General features: G+C 39.6%; 1 protein-coding gene across 1 annotated transcript in view; it reads left to right on the top strand.

The window, feature by feature from the left end:
• Positions 1-20,160, top strand: part of LOC135213323 (DENN domain-containing protein Crag-like) — a 248,453-nt gene that overhangs the window by 5,345 nt on the left and 222,948 nt on the right. Inside the window, exon 3 of the mRNA XM_064247304.1 lies at positions 19-111. Within this exon, the coding sequence (XP_064103374.1) occupies positions 19-111 (93 nt within the window). The remainder of the gene's footprint in view (positions 1-18; positions 112-20,160) is intronic.

Raw genomic sequence — 20,160 nt, 5'->3', positions numbered from 1 at the left:
TATCTGTTACTCATCCAGATATGACAAAATGAGTGAAGCAACAGCAGTGCGCACATCCCCAGAAGTTCAAACGCCCATAGCACAGGAGAAGGTAGTTCCGGAGTATTTAAGGTAAGGTGGATGACGTGTATGAAATTTTGTGAGACTTTTCACAGTCAAGATAATCTTGTCATTGCCAGTAGCTCAGAGGAGAGATCTCCTCAACTGTCTATAAATAGTATTTTCTTTATGATTGGTTGTATTAACACACTTGTACACGCTCATTATGACAGCTATGCCCAGAGATAAAAAGCTTATTAACATGCTTTATTGATTCACGTAATAGTTAAAATATGCATAAGTGTCTTAATTCTTCATCAGCACGTTACCAGTAGCCCTTGCAGGTGAGCTCCTTTTGTGGACTCCCTCCTCTGGCCCATTAATAATATGATTCTACTTGTCCCCCTTCCTTATCTGTCCCTTCCCCAGAGCTTTATTGTGCCCAGTGTTTACAAAGATATATTGTTTGTGCAGTTTTCCTATATATAGACTTCCTATATTTCGAATCCCTAGTGATATAGTATTAATTTTGTATCTAATGATGTAACAATTTTAGATGGATTCGTTTACTTATAGTAGTAATTTCTACATGCGGAGTTTAGTAGTACGTATAGGATTTAGAGATGTAACCTGTCAGTTAAGAGAATGCTTACAAGATGACAGTTTTGCTTACATGTGTTTTGAATACTAACATTGTAGTTGCATAGAAATATATTTTAAAGATACAAATCAAAGTTTCATAATACTCCATTTGTTTTTCACCCCACAAAATGAGCAGATCATTTACTACGTTGTTAGTGGTGATACAAATTTGTGAATATGACTCATGAATCCACATGTAGGTTTGGCTACAAAATCCTTCTACTCGAAGAATGTGGTAATTTTTCAGCAAACAGCAAATTTTATAGCACAAAGGTTAAAACCACCATAGCAGTGGGTAGGAGCAATTTGGGGTTTTAAAACACAAGGCTTAACTCTTACCCAAGTAAATAATAATTATATTTACCATTATGTACATTGAATTATTAAAGAAAATTACCACATTACAATAAAACATGTCTCCCAGTGTTCGGTTACTTTGCGTTTCACATTTTCGTAAAACTAAGCAAATGAGAAACATTATAATTGCCCAACTACATGTAGGAATTATCACAAACAGTGGAACTAAAATATAGGAAATGCAAAAAAATTAAAAGATAACATGTCAAGTTCTTCCTTATGAAGATCATATCTGAATATTAGTTCAAGGAAGATGTAGCCTTTCTTGTTTTGCAAGCTTGATCATTAGTGAAATAGATTTGCATCCAAATAATAGTTCGAATATTGAACTTCTTCCTCCCATTCTCCCATGTGTTATATAACAGTTACCCAGGTAAATCTCTTCTTTCTTAATAAGGTACAAGGATGTAAGATTTACCAAGGATATTGGGCATGTGCGAATAACATAATATTAATAAAGAATGAGAAAGAGAGGGAACTGGGTGAGGAAGAATGATTTGTAAAAAAGCACAAAAAATATTAACACAAGGCAATTTCTTTATTGTCAGGCATCCTATAAAAATATAAGATTCCCTGTTATGCCAAGTTAGAACCCCCCTTAAGATTACATGAACATAACAGAGCTTACTGGCTTTGTTTTGTCTTATTGCAACTGTTGCTGTTCATCACAGTATTTCAAAGATGATTACAATGCATTTGTTCTTGAGGAAGATTTCTTTAAATCAAAGTTCAGTGTTCATGAGGTGATGGTGCTTTTTTGCTATGGTATTTCTTAAGGATATCTGTTCAAATTACAATGTTAAGAAGCCATGCTACAGAAGTGCAGATGGACTTATTCCATACCCTATAGAGTCACATTTCATTTTATAATTCAGCTATATCCACAATTTACTTATACAGTACTAATTAGTTTATTGTATTTTGAATCACTGCTACCTAATCCATCCCTGAATAGCCCTCTCAATCTGGCTGTGCTCATTGAGTTATAATTTAATGAGCCGGTAGTAAGAAATAAAAGTACTCTCCTTCAAAGGACTTCACCATCTCGTTCACCACAGGTTAATAATGGCAGGATCTTTTACTGAATGTTATATCTGTTGTAATGGTCTGACTCAAGTTGGGCTGAAAAAGTATTGGTGTTATGAAATAGTGTTTTTATATCAGACAATTTTTTCTTGCTGTCATAATAAAAGAATTTCATTTTCTTTTTTGAGGTATCAAATGTAATGTCATTTCAACTGCAGATCTCATATGGATATGCAGTTTGCCTTTTTCCATTCAGTAGAACAGTAATCAATATAGGAAAACAAGTAACTTTGTATATCTAGTGAGTTTGTAATAATATAGGTTGAAGTTTTGCCATTTAGTTGTTGAGAAAATAAACTTGAACTAAGAAGGGCAATAGGGACTTGATCCTCAAAAATCCAGAACAGGTTTACAGAGATCTTGTCAAAATGAGATGTCGTAATGAGTTGTACATATGTCAGGTACAATCAAGTTATATAGAGATTAGTTTTCCTCCCCTGTAAATTAAGGAGGGATTTTTAACTAGAGTATTTTTTTTTTTCCTCCTGTTTTACTCCTGAAGGAACTCTTGTTATGTTTTCCTATCCTATATTATCTCTTTACTAAACCCTGAAGATCAATGCTACTGTGTACGTGTGTGAGTACACCACCCTGGGTGGCTGACATGTTTGTACAATGCACATTTATGTACACCAGTTTTACCCATCAGCTTTTGCTAGAAAGAAAAGCGTTAGCACTCTGCTGCTAGATCTTGTTGCTGATTTTCTTTATTCATTTTACGTATCTGTTAATCCTAATTTTTGTATTTTGTTTACAATTATTTTTAACAATGCCTGTGCATGCGCAGAATTATGGCATGCTCATTCCATTATCAGTTATTAAAGTTTTGCTTTTTATTATTTACTTGTCAAGAATTCTTCTGGAAGTTGTAAAGGTTTTTTCTTAGGTAAAATTCATATGTAGATGTCTTGATATACTACTCCTTTGGAAACATTGTTCATGTCCATGTTGACTGTTATTGTAGAAATAAGGTTATTTTAGTGGTTGCTTACTGTATGTATTGTACAATTGTAAGGCCTTGTAGAGTATACAGTATGTACATGCAATTTTGATTTTGGAGTTGTAATTTTTAAATTTACCTAACGGCCTTGGTCCTTAGATTGTTTCTATGTACTACTATGGCGTAGTTATTCTAAGTGGCCTCTCCACACATGGTAAGAGTTGTAGTGTGTCAGCTTTGATTTATGCAAGAAAAGAAAGAGAATATTTTGTTCGCTGTTGGATGTCATCAGTACCCCAGCAGACACAAGAATGATTTTGAAAAAAGTGATCTGCAGTAGCCTGTCATGACTTAGTTGTGAAAAATGGTAAGGGTGAATAATATAATTTTGTAGATGTGTGATCTTAGACAGTCTTGATTTTATCATTATTTCAAGTAGTACAAGGAATGTTTATTTGAAGTTTATACATGGAATGTTTAATCATTTAAGGGTAAAAGGTAGTCACTGTGTGTCCTGTACTGGGAAGGGTTTATGTGTGGGTTTTGCTGTTGCATGAAAGGAAAATAGTTGATATACATTATGATCTGGGGACTATTTTTATCTATTCCTCTTTTTATCTCACTATATTTACCTTTATTATAAAGATTTGCACAGTCAGATAGATATATAAGACTGTATTGTTATTCCTAAGTTTTTGAGAATAGAATAATTACTGCCCATTATTGTTGGATATAAACTTGAGGTAGTAACCTGTATGATATGATCCAAGAAGGTTGCTCTATTCACAAAGAGTAGATCTCAAATCACTGGATGTGCTTATTTTGTGTACGGTGATTTAAAAAAATAGTAATTTGAAATCACTTATATGTTTGATAAAAGTTATACTGGTTAGGAAGGCAAATTAATCAAGATGAAATGATTACACTGGTTAGGAAAGCAAATTAATCAAGATGAAAATACTATAACTCGACAGTGCCGTTTTATGATATGAGTATGAGATATACCAAGTCTGAGAATTATTTAGTAGTCAAATCAGACCACTGAGTCACGTTTCTAGCCTTTCAGGGCTGGTCCAAGAAGATTTTTTTTTATTGGCTAGGAAAGGGAAAGAGGAAAAGTAGAAGGCAGGAGCAATGCAGTAAAGGCCAAAGGGACTTCACAAAAACCTTTTGTATAGCTTACTTTATGTAATTAAGACCCACTGTAGTTGTTGTTAGCTTAAGTTAGCCACATGCTTGTATGAGTAACCCTTAAAGGTTCATCCTTTAGTGAGTCCACATATAAATAGCTGCTAAATGGAATAGGTTTACTTTTGATTGTTCACCAAGCTTGTGGTTTGATAGTGGATGATTTAATTTTCCATACAGTTTTATACATTGTTAAAAATGTCATGAATCAGGAACTGGATTTACTTTGCAACATAGTTCTTAGTGGTTTTCATGTAAACTCTTTTGTTTAAGCAAATTTGAATAAGTAGAACTACAATATGTACCTATATTTTATGCAATTTATTTATTTTTTTTTTTGAGGGCAACAATCCTCTTTATGTGTCAGGTTCTACTATCTGGGTGATTAAATTTATTGTAGTACATAGTAGGCTAGTCAAAAGGTTAAAAAATGTATTTTTCTATCATAAATATTCAAGCAGGTATTGTAAGAGACATAAAGAGACACATGTCATAGTATTCAAATATGACTGCAGACAAGTGAAGAATCTTGTTATTTTTTATTGATAGTATATGTAATTAATGTAATTAATTTAATGTAATTTAGACAATTTGGTGTTGTGTGGTCATATGGAAGATTAGTTTGACATTGCAACTTATTTGAGAGAATTTCTTCAAAGCTTTGTGCATAGTGAACCTGCATTATTCTCCTATAACTTTGAAACAATAAGAGGGAAATTTCCAGTATGATTCAATTTTACTGGTAATTTTATGGAGGATAAAAAAGTTAATAAGACATATTACATTTGTTTCTATGAAATGAACTGTTTTTACATTAATAAGTCTGGATGGAACTGCATGTAAGCCTTAAACAACCAGGGGAATATGAGATTTAGTGCAGTTGACATAAAAGTCTGTAATGTGACCCGGAGTATTAGGTAACCACGAACCTTGAAAACTTAATAAGCTTTTCTTTAACAGTGTGGATTATCAAAGTTCGAACTGTTTTACTTTTTTAGTACATATAGGGCAAGTTAAACAAATTTATCCATTTAGGAGGTTATTACTTAAACTGTACTCTTTATGGCAAAATGTTGGTTAGTGAAGTTTTTTTTGGTCCCATTCTGTATTGCTCTATGTACATTCCCTGTAACTTTTTCACACCTAGTGTTCTAACTTCTTAACTTTTAAAAAAGTAATTTTCATTTCTTATTCAAGAGTTCTTAACTTTATCAAACTAATTTTAATTTCTTTATCAAGAAATCCTTAAACCAAGTCCTATTAGAATCTTGAAATATGACTCGATGGTTTCATTAATCTACTTCAAAATATAATGCTAAATAAATTTAAGTAATAGTTTCATAGGTGTTATATTTGAAAATGGGCCATTTATCATAAAACTGTAAGCATCTCCTTCCCTTCCTTAATATGCCAGGTGGTGGTAATACTCTTTGATGTGGAAGCTCAGTGTAAATGTCTCCTGCAAAATGAGGATGTAGGATAGAAGTAGGTGGATCTGCTGTAATTAATGAATACTAATGAGTGTAATTTTAAGAAAGAATTATGATGTACACTGTTGGCAGTTATGAATGCTCTTGTTTTATATACTAATCACTATAAAATAGTTGTTCATATTAAAAAGAGAGGAAGCAGATGATGCGCATCAGATTAACATGACCTTCATTTGTTTTGTGAAGGCTAAGTATACTTTCCTTGCTGTCTTAATATGTATATGTTAATTACATCCTGATCTGATAAAGAGCTGCCAGTTTCAAAACTGCGCATTCTGATCTGACCTTCAGAAGCTAATATACTTCTGTGCTACCCTAGATATGACCATGAAAAGTTATCTGAGTCAAAAAGGAATGCCTTTGGATAGTTGGGAGAAATTGAGTTTGATTCACAGTATTTATGCTGGGCTTAGCATAAATGGTGAAAAAAAGCAGTACCAAAGATATAAGCGGATCTATTGGTTTCCTCCCACTGGGTGTAGATACCATTCTACTGTTTACTCTTGTCCCTTGCTACTGGATCCACCTTCACCCCTCTTTCCTTATTATCCAGAGGGGTGTGTTGCTACTGAAAAGTATATCATCAGCTAAGATAGCTTCACAGTATGGCTGACCATCTCACCTGCATCTAGTCCGTTCCAGCACATGACGGTACTCTCCTTCATACTGCCCGTAGTTAAAGGAGTAGGAAGAAAGTAGTAAAGAAAAAAGACCAGTCATCCCATTCATTCTACTTTCATACCTTCATCTTAGACTAGACGCAAACTGACCCGCCAGGGGCACTGGATGAGCTATATCACTTGTTGGGCCGCCACCACTGGACCCAAGGAAAAGGTGTCCAAGGATCTATGGGCAACATCTTTCAAATAAAATGAGGTGAAGTTGTTGTTTTCGCTTCCACACGCCAGCTTTCAGAATTTTATCCACAGACATGTTCTTCTTAAATGCCAGGGAAGCACTCACACCCCTGATGTCATGAGCTCTAGCTCCCACCTGGCTATCTGACCCTCTGTCTTCTGCAGTATAAGCATTTCTGATTGTCTCCCTTAGCCAAAATGATATTGTATTCTTGGGACACTTCCTTCTTGTTCCGTCCTGTACTTACGAACAACCTCTGGCACCCCGGCCTGAGGTGCCTTGTTCTCTTTAAGTACTCCTTAGTGCCCTGCCCTGACGGGGCACAGGAGCATTTCAGCTTTGTCGTTGTCTACAAAGTCTGCCAAGGAAGGTATGGTAAAGGAGTCGAATCTGCCGTCTACTATTGTTGGATTTTGGGTCTTTGCCACGAATTCTGGGACAAACTCACACACCATTGATCTCCAACCTCTCGAGTGCTTTATGAGATATGAGAGGCCATGTAGCTCCCCCACCCTTTGGTTGAAGCCAGGGCCAATAAGAAGACTGTCTCTGGGTCAGGCTCCTATCCGTGGACTGCCTTAGTGGTTCGTAAGGGGGTTTTGTCAGACTACTCAGTACCTTGGTCAGATCCCAATCTGGGGCTTTTAGCTCCATTTGGTGGGCATGACTGTTCAAAGTCCTCCTCCATCATCTATGGCCAACAACCCCTCCCATGAAGACGATATGTCCGCTCCTTTCATTCGTAAGACTGAGGCTAGAGCAGCCCTGTACCCCTTCACTGCAGATACAGACATATGTTTTTCTGTTCTGAGATATATCAGAAAGTCTGCTAACTGCTGAATATGGTACCGAGTGGAGACACGTTCCCCTACGACACCAATCACAGTATGCTGACCACTTCCCTTGGTATACTGTCGCAGATGATTTTCTGATATTACCTGCCATCTGAGTTGCTGCTTTCTGCGAAAAACCCTCGCTCTCGGAGGAGATACTTGACAGTCTCCACCCGTGAAGCGATAGGGACTTCACCGACTGGTGGTACCTATCCTCCCACGTGAGGCTGACACAGAAGGTTGCTCCATGGAGGTAACTCTCTGGCACATCTATTAGGAGTTCCAGTAGGTCTGGAAACCACTCTGCTTTCGGCCATAACGGGGCTACCAGGGTCATCTTGAGGTTCTGAGACCGCATTACCCTGTTCAGAACCTGACGGATTAGACAAATGGAGGAAATGCGTACACGTCCAGATTGTCCCAGGGGTGTTGTAACGCATCTTCTGCTGCTGCCTCTGCGTCCGGGACTACTGAACAATACACTTCCAACTTTTTGTTGTACCTGGTTGCGAATAGGTCTATGATCGGTCCTTCCCACAACATGAGCATCCTGTCCACTACCTGTTGGTGTAGGGACCACTCCGTTCCCAGAACCTGATCCCTGCGGCTCAACTTGTCGGCCACTATGTTTCTTTTTCCCGGAATATACCTGGCCTTGATGTCTACCAGGTTCTCTATAGCCCACTGGTGAAGTTGAACTGTCATCACATGTAACTGCCGAGAAACTAGGCCTCCTTGCTTGTTTATATAAGCTACTACTGTGGTGTTGTCTGACATCAATACCACCGAGTGTCCCTTTACTCTCTCCCTGAATTCTTGTAGAGCCAGAAAGCTGCTTTCAACTCCAGCACGTTTATATGGAGTTCTCTGTCCTTGCAACTCCATTTTGCTGACACCATCAACTCCTCCATATGGGCTCCCCAGCCTTCTAGTGACGCATCCGAGAACAGCAAGAGGTCTGGGGAGGATTGTTGAAGGGGGACACCACTGTCAGATTGTCGTCGTCCACCCACCTACCAGCAATCCTTTCCTCACTTCTGCCGACAGGGAATTTGCTCGTACGGGTGATCTACTGTTGGTGACCAAAACTCCTTCAATCCTCCATTGTAGGACCGAAGGTGTAGCCTTCCTCCTTGTGGTACTAGCTTCTCCAGGGAGGTTAGGATTCCCAGCACCACCTGCCACTGTCTTGCTGGCTGTGTCTGCTTTCCCAGCAAGGCATTCACCACTTGTTTGCATTTCTGTACTCTTTGGTCTGTTGGGAATACTTTGGCTTGTGTTGTGTCTATCACCATTCCCAGATATTCCAAACGTTGACTTGGATCCAGCTGCGACTTCTGCTGATTCACCACAATACCTAGGCTGTGACAAAGCTGCAGGAGGGCCGCCCTGTCCCTGAGTAATTTCTCCCTGGACTTTGCTATCACCAGCCAATCGTCCAGATATCTTATCAGCCTGATCCCCTGAGCGTGCGCCCACGCCGACACGAGGGTGAACACTCTTGTAAAAACTTGAGGAGACGTTGTCAATCCGAAGCACAGGACCTTGAAAACTCGAAAGCTTTCCCTGCAAGACTGAAGCGGAGAAACTTCCTTGAAGACTGATGGACTGGTATCTGAAAGTATGCGTCCTTTAGATCGACTGTCAGCATAAAGTCTCCGATTCTGACTGCTTGTAGAACCGTTTTCGGAGTTTCCATCTTGAAACTGGTTTTCCTTATAAACAGATTCAGCGTTGACAGGTCTATTACTGTCCTCCACTCCCCGTTGGCTTTGGGTACCAGGAAAATCCTGCTGTAGAAGCCTTTTGTCGGGACTGCATACTTGTTGCACAGCTCCTTTTTCCATCATCTTCTTCACTTCGTCCTGCAGAATAGTGGCCTTCTGAGATTTGTGGGCATAAGTGACGTGGGGTAATGGTTGATCTGTCAGGGGCGGGGTTATCTCGAACGGAATCAAATACCCGATCCTGAGAACATCCACCACCCACTGCTCTGCCCCTAGTTCCTGCCACACCTTCCAGTGATTTGCCAGGCAACCCCCCACTGGTGTGGCCGAGTGATGGGAGGCGCCCATCCTATCTTCTTGAGCCTCTCCCCCTTCCCCTATTGCCCCTTCCTCTGTTGTTTCTATTGTGAAAGGGCCGATGAGTTATTCTCTTTGGGGAAGAGGGTCTTGTGACTCTATTAGGGATGCTATGTCTCACTGGTTTCTTTCGAGACATCTGCTGTTGTCTTCCCTCCAAAGGAATAGTTTGACTGTTAGAGGTTTTCCTGACTGCCTGTTGCACCAACCTATCGTTAGTGTCCATCCTTCTTCTATCTATCGCTTCTTCCAGTATGACCTCTGGCAACAGTAGTTGCGATTCCAAGATATCCCCATTCCTCATTGCTAACAGGGAATCCAAATCCACATTGCGGCTTAGTCTAGCCAATGCTGCATCTCTCCTCATTAGCAGGATATTTGCCCAAACATTGGCACTTACGTTTGTCAGGTTCGCAATCGCCTTGGACCCTGACTGTAGTAATCTAATGAACAATGGTTCATCTACTACTTTCCTTGTTGCTTCCGAGGATGCAATTTTCGCCACTGCTGTTGACCAAAGGAGGTCTAACCAGGACGCAGCCTGAAAGACAGAAGAAGCTGTTGCTTCTAACGTGGCAGCCTCTTGGTACGTCATCGAAGGGCACTCCATTTTAACCTGATCCAAGGTTAATCCAGGCCTTAACCTTACAACATTAGGGTTCATTTGTCTAGACAGCAAAGGGACCTTCAGTGTCGTATAATATTTCCTTTGCTTTATCATTGGAGGGGGAATAAATTTAAATGATCTATTAGATCTTAAGGAATTATCCCTCCCTGCAATCTTTGCGTTCACGTGTTGCAAGACCGATTCCGCATGACTCGAACAAGGCAATTCATACGACACCTTGGTATCCCTCTTTAGTCCAAACGCCATGTCAATTCCAGGAGGAAGCATACTGGCCGGCGTTTCTGTCTTCTCCGAAAGGCTATTGAATTGACGAATCAAATCAATAACCTCTGCATACGAGGCCAGAAACTCTTGGTTTTCTCCTTCCTCCGGCTCTAGTGTACCACTCTCCGTCACGAGAGATGTTGTCTCGCCTCTATCTTCTGACAGACGGCCCGGAATTCCACGGCCGCCTGCCCCTACGGCCGCGGCCTCTTTGATCTTTGCTGGCCGCTGTTGGCTCGATCCCAGATAGTCAGCAGGGGAACGAGAACGTCTCACTCTCTCTCTGCTCACGGATCTAGAGCGAGAATCTCGTCTAGATCTCCAAGATGAAGGCTCCCTTGAGACAGAGGTAAGTTCGTCTTTATTAGCATTGGCATCGTTTTCGAGCGTCGGCGAGCCCGGCCTCGGCCTTCTATCCAGACGGACACTGCCTTCCACGAACGTATCCGCCGAGGTTGCCAACTCTCTATTTTTCGTACTTTTAATAGGAGCTTTATCGTCCTTCGTACGTATTTTGAACGGCCTTACGGGCGAAACTGGGACCTGCATTCCATCCTCTGCTGCACCTTTCGCCGCCAACGTCGATTTTACCAGAGGTATCGCAGTTTTTGCGATCCGAACTGGCAACTCCGCCTCGGCCGCTATCTCGCCGGCCGTCACCTCTCTCGCTTGTTCGGACTCTTGTGAAAGGCTTCGTCTGGCAACCTTGTGCTTAATAGCCACTGATTTTCCGACCTTCTTGCTGACTTGGAAATGACAGTCTCCGTCCGAAGAAGAGGAAGAATTGATTCTTCTCCTCTTGGCCCGAGGATCCGCTAGGAACTCCCGAATCCTCCTCCAACGCTTGACTGGCGCTCGTCGTGACGTTATCGGACTTAGCGATGACGCCGAACTAGAGGAAGAAGACGAAGAAGGCGAATCACACTTTTTCTTTTTGTCTCTCTTATTCATTCTCTCCTCTATATCCTGTAACTTCTGCATTACAGTTTGCATTGACGGATCAGAAGGCGTATTAGCGTCTGTGTGCAGCGAAAAAGGCCGAGAATCGGTCTGTGACGTCATCACGCCTGCCATCTCAGAGTGTGACGTATGTTGTGACGTCATCCCTCTCGTAGGGAGAGACTGAGAGGTTTCTGCTGGTAACCGCACGTTTGCTGCCAAATTACTTCCCACGTTCTGCATCGCTGTAAATACTGAGTGGGATGGAGAAGCAGCGGCATTAATTCCCATAAATTGCAAGCCCGGGGGATGAGGAACATTCAGCGCTGCCGGACCCTGCTGGAACCGTGACGTCATATAATGCGCAAGCAGACCATCCAAGGTTGGTACGCCTGGTAGGCCCAGCGCTGACGCACGTACCATCTAACCTATGCGCTTGCGTAGCAGGAGCCTGGAACAAAGATGGCGGATCTCCCCCTCTACTTGCTGGGAACAAAGGAGAGTGCAAAATTATTCATAAAATTACCCAAGGCCCAACTCCTGACGTTTCCGATACAGAACCGCTAGGAGAAACACGAAGGGGTATGAGACAATTCAAAAGCAGGTGGAGAAACATATGGAGCAGCCTGGTTTATTACCGATACAAAAGAAGCCGGTAAGATTTGGTCATCCAAAGATGGCGTCACCCCCTTTCTTTTGTATTGGCTTTTCCCATAGAACTTCTTCCACTGTTCCACCGACCAACCGCGACAAACAGAACACGGATTAGTAATCGTACATACGTTTTCCCTGCACCTACTACACGTTGGATGAGGATCCGTCGACACCGAGGTTAGGAACCTAGAACAAGGGAAGCCACTGACTCCCTGGGCATTTCCTTTGTCTCCTCTTCGAAGCGGTAGACGAACCCGATGTTGAGGCAAAATTCTCCATCATACCACGTATACACTCTTACCACACACTGATCACACTTGGAGAAAGAAAAGGAATGAAAAAATAAAAAAATGAAATGGATAAAAGAACGGGCAAAACTGAAAAACCGGCTTTAAATGAGATAGACAGTAACACGTCTTATCTTAAAGGCGGTAGGAAAATAACTGATGGGTCAGGAGTAGCCGTGGGCATTCTGGGTATACATGCCCCGTGACCTGGTATAGATGCCATTAGTCCCCTGGATCTCACAAGTGTAATTTTAATTCTACCGGTTTCCAGCTTGGCGCTAGTAAATCCTAATGTTAAGACCTCAGGTTTGTTAGTTATGAAAAATACAAATTAGTTACAAATTTGGTATTTTAAAAAGATCCAGGCATGTTGTTGGTATGTGTTTGTTAAAGATTTAAGACATTTTTATGCAAATTTTTTCACAAATGCAGACACTACCCTATATTTAAGTACAGTATGATACAAAGACAAGTTAATACAGTGATAGAAGTTCACTCTCGACGTGGCTCGGAAGTCACGTAAAGCCGTTGGTCCCTGTTGCTGAATAACCACTGGTTCTTTCCATGCAACGTAAAAGCACCATACAAACAAAATACAGTACTGTAGTTTTTTCATCCAGAAACACAAGACAGTACCGCCACAGTACATCTGTACATTACAGTACGTACTGTATTTTATATTAATGTGAATGATACATAAAGCCTAAATAAATTTAATGAAACTAGAGTTGTTTCTTAACGAACATTAAGTTAAATTTACAATCACATTTGTCCGTTTCTGAATCTTTGTAATTTGAATGTTTTGAGTCGGGTATTGTGATCTGGATAATTATTATACTGTCTGTCTTGGTTCTCATGTTTGTCACTTTTAAATTGTGCAATTTAGAACATCATCTGATTTAATATAGTACAGTAATTAACCCTCTTACGCTGATTGGATATATTAAACGTCGAGATAAATTGTGTAAAATTTGTGGAAAAATACTTATAGGCCTACCAGCCAAAAACTTTTGAATCATGCGCCTTAAGAGATGCTGGGAGCTCACGATCAAGGCGTTGTTTTGTTTACAATCGTTACGCAGGCGCGCAAGCGCGAATTTCTTTCTTATCGCACTAAAAAGTATCAGTGACACATCTCGGAAATTATTTTGTCACTTTGACATAATTTTTGCACCATTTTAAATTAGCCGTTACATGGAGTATTATGTATGAATATGTGCGCAATTTCATGTAGAATGCAACTAAAAAATACTCATGATTGTAGTTTTTTATCAGTTTTGAAATATTTTCATATAAATAGCGATAAGTGCCAAAATTTCAACCTTCAGTCAACTTTGACTCTACCAAATGGTCAAAAAACGCAATTGTAAGCTAATCTCTTATATTCTAGTAATATTCAATCATTTACCTTCATTTTGCAACAAATTGGACGTCTCTAGCACAATATTTCGATTTATGGTGAATTTATGAAAAAAACTTTTTCCTTATGTCCGCGCGGTAACTCTTCCGATAAATTTTTTCGTGCGATTGTCGTAATGTTTGCACCATTTTAAATTTGCTGTTACATAAAGTTTTATATATGGAAATGTGTGCAATTTCATGCACAATACAACTAAAAAACAACCCATGGTTGTAGCTTTTATCAGTTTCGAAATATTTTCATATAAATAACGATAAGTGCCAAAATTTCAACCTTCGGTCAACTTTGACTCTACCGAAATGGTTAAAAAACGCAATTGTAAGCTAAAACCCTTATATTCTAGTAATATTCAATCATTTACCTTCATTTTGCAACAAATTGGAAGTCTCTAGCACAATATTTCTATTTATGGTGAATTTATGAAAAAAAAAAAACATTTTCCTTACGTCCGCACGGTAAACTCTTCCGAAAAAAATCATAAATTTTTTCGTGCGATTGTCGTAATATTTACACCATTTTAAATTAGCCGTTACATAAAGTTTTATATATGAAATTGTGCGCAATTTTATGTAGAATACAACAATAAATGATTGGAAGGTTGTAACTTTTCTCATTTTTGAAATATTTGCATATATTACGATAAATAGAAAAAACCACGTTCGGTCAACTTTGACTCTACCGAAATATTCGAAAAACGAAATTGTAAGCTAAAACTCTTACAGTCTAGTAATATTCAGTCATTTATCATTCATTTTTGAAACAAATTTGAAGTCTCTAGCACAATATTTAGATTTATGGTGAATTTAAAAAAAAACTTTCCTTCCCTCTACGTGCGGATTCTCCACCGCAAATCTCCGAAATGCGTACGTCGCCATTATCGTTAATTTATTTGCTCCGTTTCCATATTTGGCGTTTCATAGAGTTTTATATATGAAAATGTGCGCAATTTCATGTAGAATACAACAAAAATAATTGAAGGTTGTAGCTTTTCTCATTTTCGAAATATTTGCATATAAAAAAACAAAAATATATAAAAGAAAATTAGATATTCGGTCAACTTTAACTCGTCCGAAATGATCGAAAACTGCAATTGTAAGCTAAAACTCTTACAGTATAGTAATATTCAATCATTTATCTTCATTTTGAAACAAATTGGAAGTCTCTAGAACAATATTTAGATTTATGGTGAATTTTTGAAAAAAACATTTTTTTTTTGTCCGCGCGTTACGAATTCATGCATCATTTTGTGATAATATTTTCTCTGTGTTGCTTTGATTGTTTTACATTGTGTTATATACCAAAAAGATCAAAATTTAGTGTACAATACAACAAAATGAAATTAACTCGTTAGCTTAACCGTTTTGCTCACAGAAAGCGCGATTTGAATACAATTATATGTTTGAAATTTTTGTTTTCGTGCTATCATATATTGCATTATTTTATATATGATAATGATATTTTTTTTCATTTCTGATGGTTGCATACTAAACTTCAGGCAATGACATAAAAAGGAGCCAAAAATGAACTCTTAATCTTGAAAACTAAGCGCGCTGTGAGTTTTTTGTATAAAATATTTTTTCCGCTTCGGTGCTCACATCCGAGACCGCTTCGGCATACGGGAGACAATTTTTATTATACCCCTTCGTCGTAAGAGGGTTAAGTGCATCGTCTGGTTCTCCTCTATGTCTTAGACTGTAGCAGAGCATCACAACTTGCAAATTGATCTGATTTATAATTTATATTTTTTATATAAGTGACTTACCCAGTAATTACAGAGCAACAGCAGTTCTGGTTATCGCAGGGCTTCTGTTTCCGATGGCTTGACGATGACAAAAATCACCGATAACCGAAAATTGGCATTTTTCGGGGCTTATCGGCACAGATAACCACAAGATTTTGGGTGCCAATAACAGGTATGGCACCCCTGTTAGGTATATATGTGTATTGGCGCCCCCCTGTTAGGTTAATGTCTATTGGCGCCAATACTCAATTATCAGTGCTGATAACTGGAAATCGGGGCATTTTGCCGCTGAAAATTGCCAATTTTCATCATCGCTAGACAAGTCCCTTAACTCTGGATTGCTGTTAACTGCCTGTATACATATTGGTTTCCCATGTACAGCAGCCAAAATTCAAATTTTGCAGGTAGTGCTTCGATTGCTCAATGTAGGTGCACAGTACGTACAGTGGACCCCCCCTATTCGCGTTCTTGGCTTTGGCCTACCCGGTATTTGCGGATTTCTCTGTGGACCATATCTCTACCCATTATTTGAGGGAAACTCGCATAATCATTGTATTTTTCTATGAGAACTATCTAAAAAATTACTTTATTTTCATATCAATTTCATAGATTAAATCCCCTTTTTGTGATAAAACTTTAAAAAAACCAGGTACTACTAAGCATTCTTAGTGGTTTTCTTGGGTTTAAACTAACAAAATAGGCAGTTTTAAGCATTTTATAGGGGTTCTAAGTATTTGCGGATTCTAGTTATTTGGGGTGGGGGGGGGGGGGCGGGCATGTTTGGAATGCATCCCTCACGAGTATGGGGGTCCACATTACTGAATCTAACAGCAGTACTAGGAACGACTTAGCTAACCACCTCATTCTGTTTTTCTGCCATACTTTATGAAACATCGAATGCGTTACAGCTGCTTATTCTTATTTTCTGCTGATAATTCTTATTTTACGGTTATATCACCGGATTTCGGTAGTAACAATACCACTGGAATGTGTATTTCTTAGCCTTCGAGCAAAAATCTTTCAGGATGAGTTTTTGTCATATTTTGTTATTACCTTAATTCAGCTTCATCAGCAAGCCAGCTATTTGCAAGTCGCCATTAATAGTTTTGTCTTAAAAGTAATTCTTGAATGTTACACCATTCCTGTACTATGCCAAAACTTGCATTTATGATTTGCTTACTGTGCTTTAGGCTTTGTGCAAGTGGCCAGTAAGTAATTGCCTTGAAAGTCGTTCTTGAATGTTATGCCATTCCATTAGGCCAAAAACTTTGCTTTTAGGATGATTTTACCGGCCATAGGCTATTCGCAAGCCACTGGTAAACAATTAGTATCTCAAAAGTAATTCTGAATGTTATTTCACCATTCCTTTAAGCCAAACATTTGCAATTTATTTTATTTTATTGGCCTAGGCATCTCAAAAACCTCCAGTAAATTATTTCAAATATTCTTAAATGTTTACCTCATTCCATTAGGCCAAAACGTTTGTAATTTGTTTTGTTTACCGGCTGGTTTATTCATCACGCTTTCCCTTGCAAGGCTGAAATGTGTAGGTGCCAAACCTAGCAAGGAGAGAATGGTGTGTAAATTTTTGGCTGCAGTGAGCTCTAGGTGAAAAAAACAGTCTAGAGAGCTGAGTATCTGCTACCTTTTCTTGCTTTGCCTGTACTTTGGAACGTTACTGAAAAGGTTTGCATGGCCCCGGCGTATGGATGTATTTTCCTGGTGTCACATTCCACATATTTAGTTCCTGTCCTCCAGCGCAGGCCACTCCTCCACTAGTGGTGGGCATGACCGGTTACTGGATTCAATTACTTCATTGAAAATTTGTAGTAGTAATCAGTTTCTCTTTTGAGTAATGATTACTGAACATATTTATAAATCTACTCATTACCTTTTTTTTTCATTTTTTTTATTTATAATTACAGAATTAAACTGTATTTTTCTACTACCGTCAAAATCCCTTTTTTCATAAAATGTATCTTTTATTGTATGAAGATGCACGTACATTTATATTATCTTAAAAATGCATACATATCTGAATATGTGAAATGCTAATGTTATTCATACATTTTATGCAAGTTTTTATGCCCAGATACCAAAATTGCTTAAAGATATAAAAAGTAGTCAGTAATCGTTTTTTCATTATAACTACAATTACCAAAAATCAGTGAAACTCCACCACTAGCCTCCACCGCCTCCTGCTTCATCCTGCCACCCTCCTGCCACCACACACACACACAGGAGCGACCGACACCTGCCTCCTCCCACCTTCCAAGCCCAGTTCAGAGCACACAGCACTTGGCGCCAGTTCATGTCCACATGGCACCAATTCTCTCCTGCTACTAGACCTCCTATATTATACAATTAATCGCAAACCTGGCTCCCTCACTTACTTCCCATGCCTTTGCCAGCCTTATATTTCAGTTATCATGAACTTAACCTTGTAACATTAAAGTGTTGTGCAGTGGAGGAGGAGGCTACTTGTCCCCTGATGCTCTTAGGCAAAGGTCCTTGTCCTGCTTCCCCCCCACTGGGGAGGAAACATACTGAGCTTATTGCCGGTCCCAGGTATTTTCCACCAGGTCCCAAGCTCCTAAGCTCATGCTGCAAGTATCCGCCAGCTCCCGAACTCCTAGCTTGCCTGGCATCCAGCTCCTCTGGTGCCAACTCATGTTCCAAGTGGTCCACCCACAGCTTTCCCCCAAGAGCCCCGTAGCCTCGCCTGGCACTTCAGGCTAAGCAGTTTTGGCTACCCAAGCTTCTTGCTACAAGCACCCAGGTTTTGGTGGATTCCCCAGCTCTGAAGTAGTATAGAGCAGCAATTGTTCAATACCCTTGGGTATTTTAGCCAAGATGAAGGTCCCATTTAAGACCTGAATCTGTTCTTTCTTCTTTAGATTATTACAGACTTCCTTGACTTCCAGGAGCAGCCGACTCTCATGATCTCCTAACGTTGCCTGGTGCCCAGCTCCTCTGGCACCAGCTCCCGACTCCTAGCTTGCTAGCTCTGTCCAATTGGAGTTTTTCAGGAATTCCCTGAACTGCAAACCAAGAAAAAACATAGACACCCATCCATAACCTAGGGAGTTATGGTAAGAACCTGTCTCTTCCTCTGTCAAAAAATCTTATCCTCCATATTATTTGGACTTCATTTTGAGACACTCAGTATTTTGGAATGTATTTTGTCTACTTTGAAGCAAGGCTAAGGATGTCAAAATAGCCTCTACCTCCTTAGTTTTCAGACGTTATTTGCTCTTTATGTCCAACTGAATATCGACTTATTGGAAGTGTAAGCAATCTTGGCCTCCTCTTACTATTTTTATGAAAGCTTAAACAGTGCGGAATTTTTCCAGTTCCTTGAGAACCGTTTTTTAGTGACTGGCATGGCATCACAGAAGGAAGCACAGAATGTTCTCTTATTATCTCTTTACCTTTAAAGTAATGTGCTGAGTTTGGAGAGCCAGTGGTTACAATGTACCTGGAGCACCAACCACTTTCAGTGGATGGGTTGTGGTTTTATTGCAGTGTAGGTGTTGATGTTGTCTGGTGGTTTTTATTTTGGTGCTGCACCTATTATGCTTTGCTAGCCATCAGATTACTTTCTTCGCTGCAAAGTTGCCCCTAAGTTGGCTATATGCTGCCATGCCACTACAAATTAAGATGAACACCAACCAGAGGCAGTATTCACCTGCAGTAGCCCTTTTAACTGATAGGAAAACGATAAGCATTGTTTTCAATGTTAGCAACTTTTCTGTTTCAAGTTCATTACATGACTTAATGTTTTGGAGTAGAATATGTCCGTGATCCCACCTCTGATCAATTTGGAATGAGCTGTGTACGTTATTACTGGGTAAGCACTTATATAAAAATGACATTTTTATAATAGAATAGTTTCATACATACTTACCCAGTAATTACATGATCGGAGCTCTCCCTCCTCCCCGCTAATGGACCTTAGGCATAAATAGAATGAGGTGGTTAGCTAAGTAGCTCCTAGTATTCCCGTTAGGGGGTGGTATACTGTGCACTTACACTGAACAATCGAAGCGCCAGCCCGCGAAATTTGAATTTAGGCTGCATATGTGGTAAACTAATAGCTGTAACTACTAAAGAGTTTCGTACATATAAAAGGGATTTTGACGAAGGAAAAATTTCTATTTCTGGGCAAGGGCCCGTGTCGCCCAGTGAAATGTCCCTTTAGCACACATTTCTAAGGTAAATTATTGCTAAACACTACAGAGAAAAAAGCTAAAATGGAAATGCCAGAATATTCTGGCTTGCTTACCTTATTTAAAGGTGTCGGTATGGTTTCTGGGGTTTGGGGCGAGTGGAAACCACTACCAGGGTCTTTTGCCATTTAGATTCATCCTTCTTCAAAATTCCTGTACCAGAGAGGAGCCGATCTAAGGCCCACTCCCCGCTACCGTTACTGCTAGCGCCTCTGACGTCATCCTTGGAGTTAGTACCAAGCTTGGGCCAAAAAAAAGAGGGGGGGGTAGAGAAGGGTGGGATTTCACTGGGCGACACGGGCCCTTGCCCAGAAATAGATTTTTCCTTCGTCAAAATCCCTTCTCTGGGCTCAGCCCGTGTCGCTACGTGAAATAGTACCAGAGAAATGCCACAAAAGCTTGGAATAATGAAGTACAAAAGAAAATATTTTGGGAAAAATGAAAACAATTAAGGTTATTATATAATCTAAAAATAAAATTA

This window comes from Macrobrachium nipponense, chromosome 42 (assembly GCF_015104395.2).
Source record: "Macrobrachium nipponense isolate FS-2020 chromosome 42, ASM1510439v2, whole genome shotgun sequence".
NCBI lineage: Eukaryota > Metazoa > Arthropoda > Malacostraca > Decapoda > Palaemonidae > Macrobrachium > Macrobrachium nipponense.
This window is presented reverse-complemented; position numbering and strand designations above follow the sequence as displayed.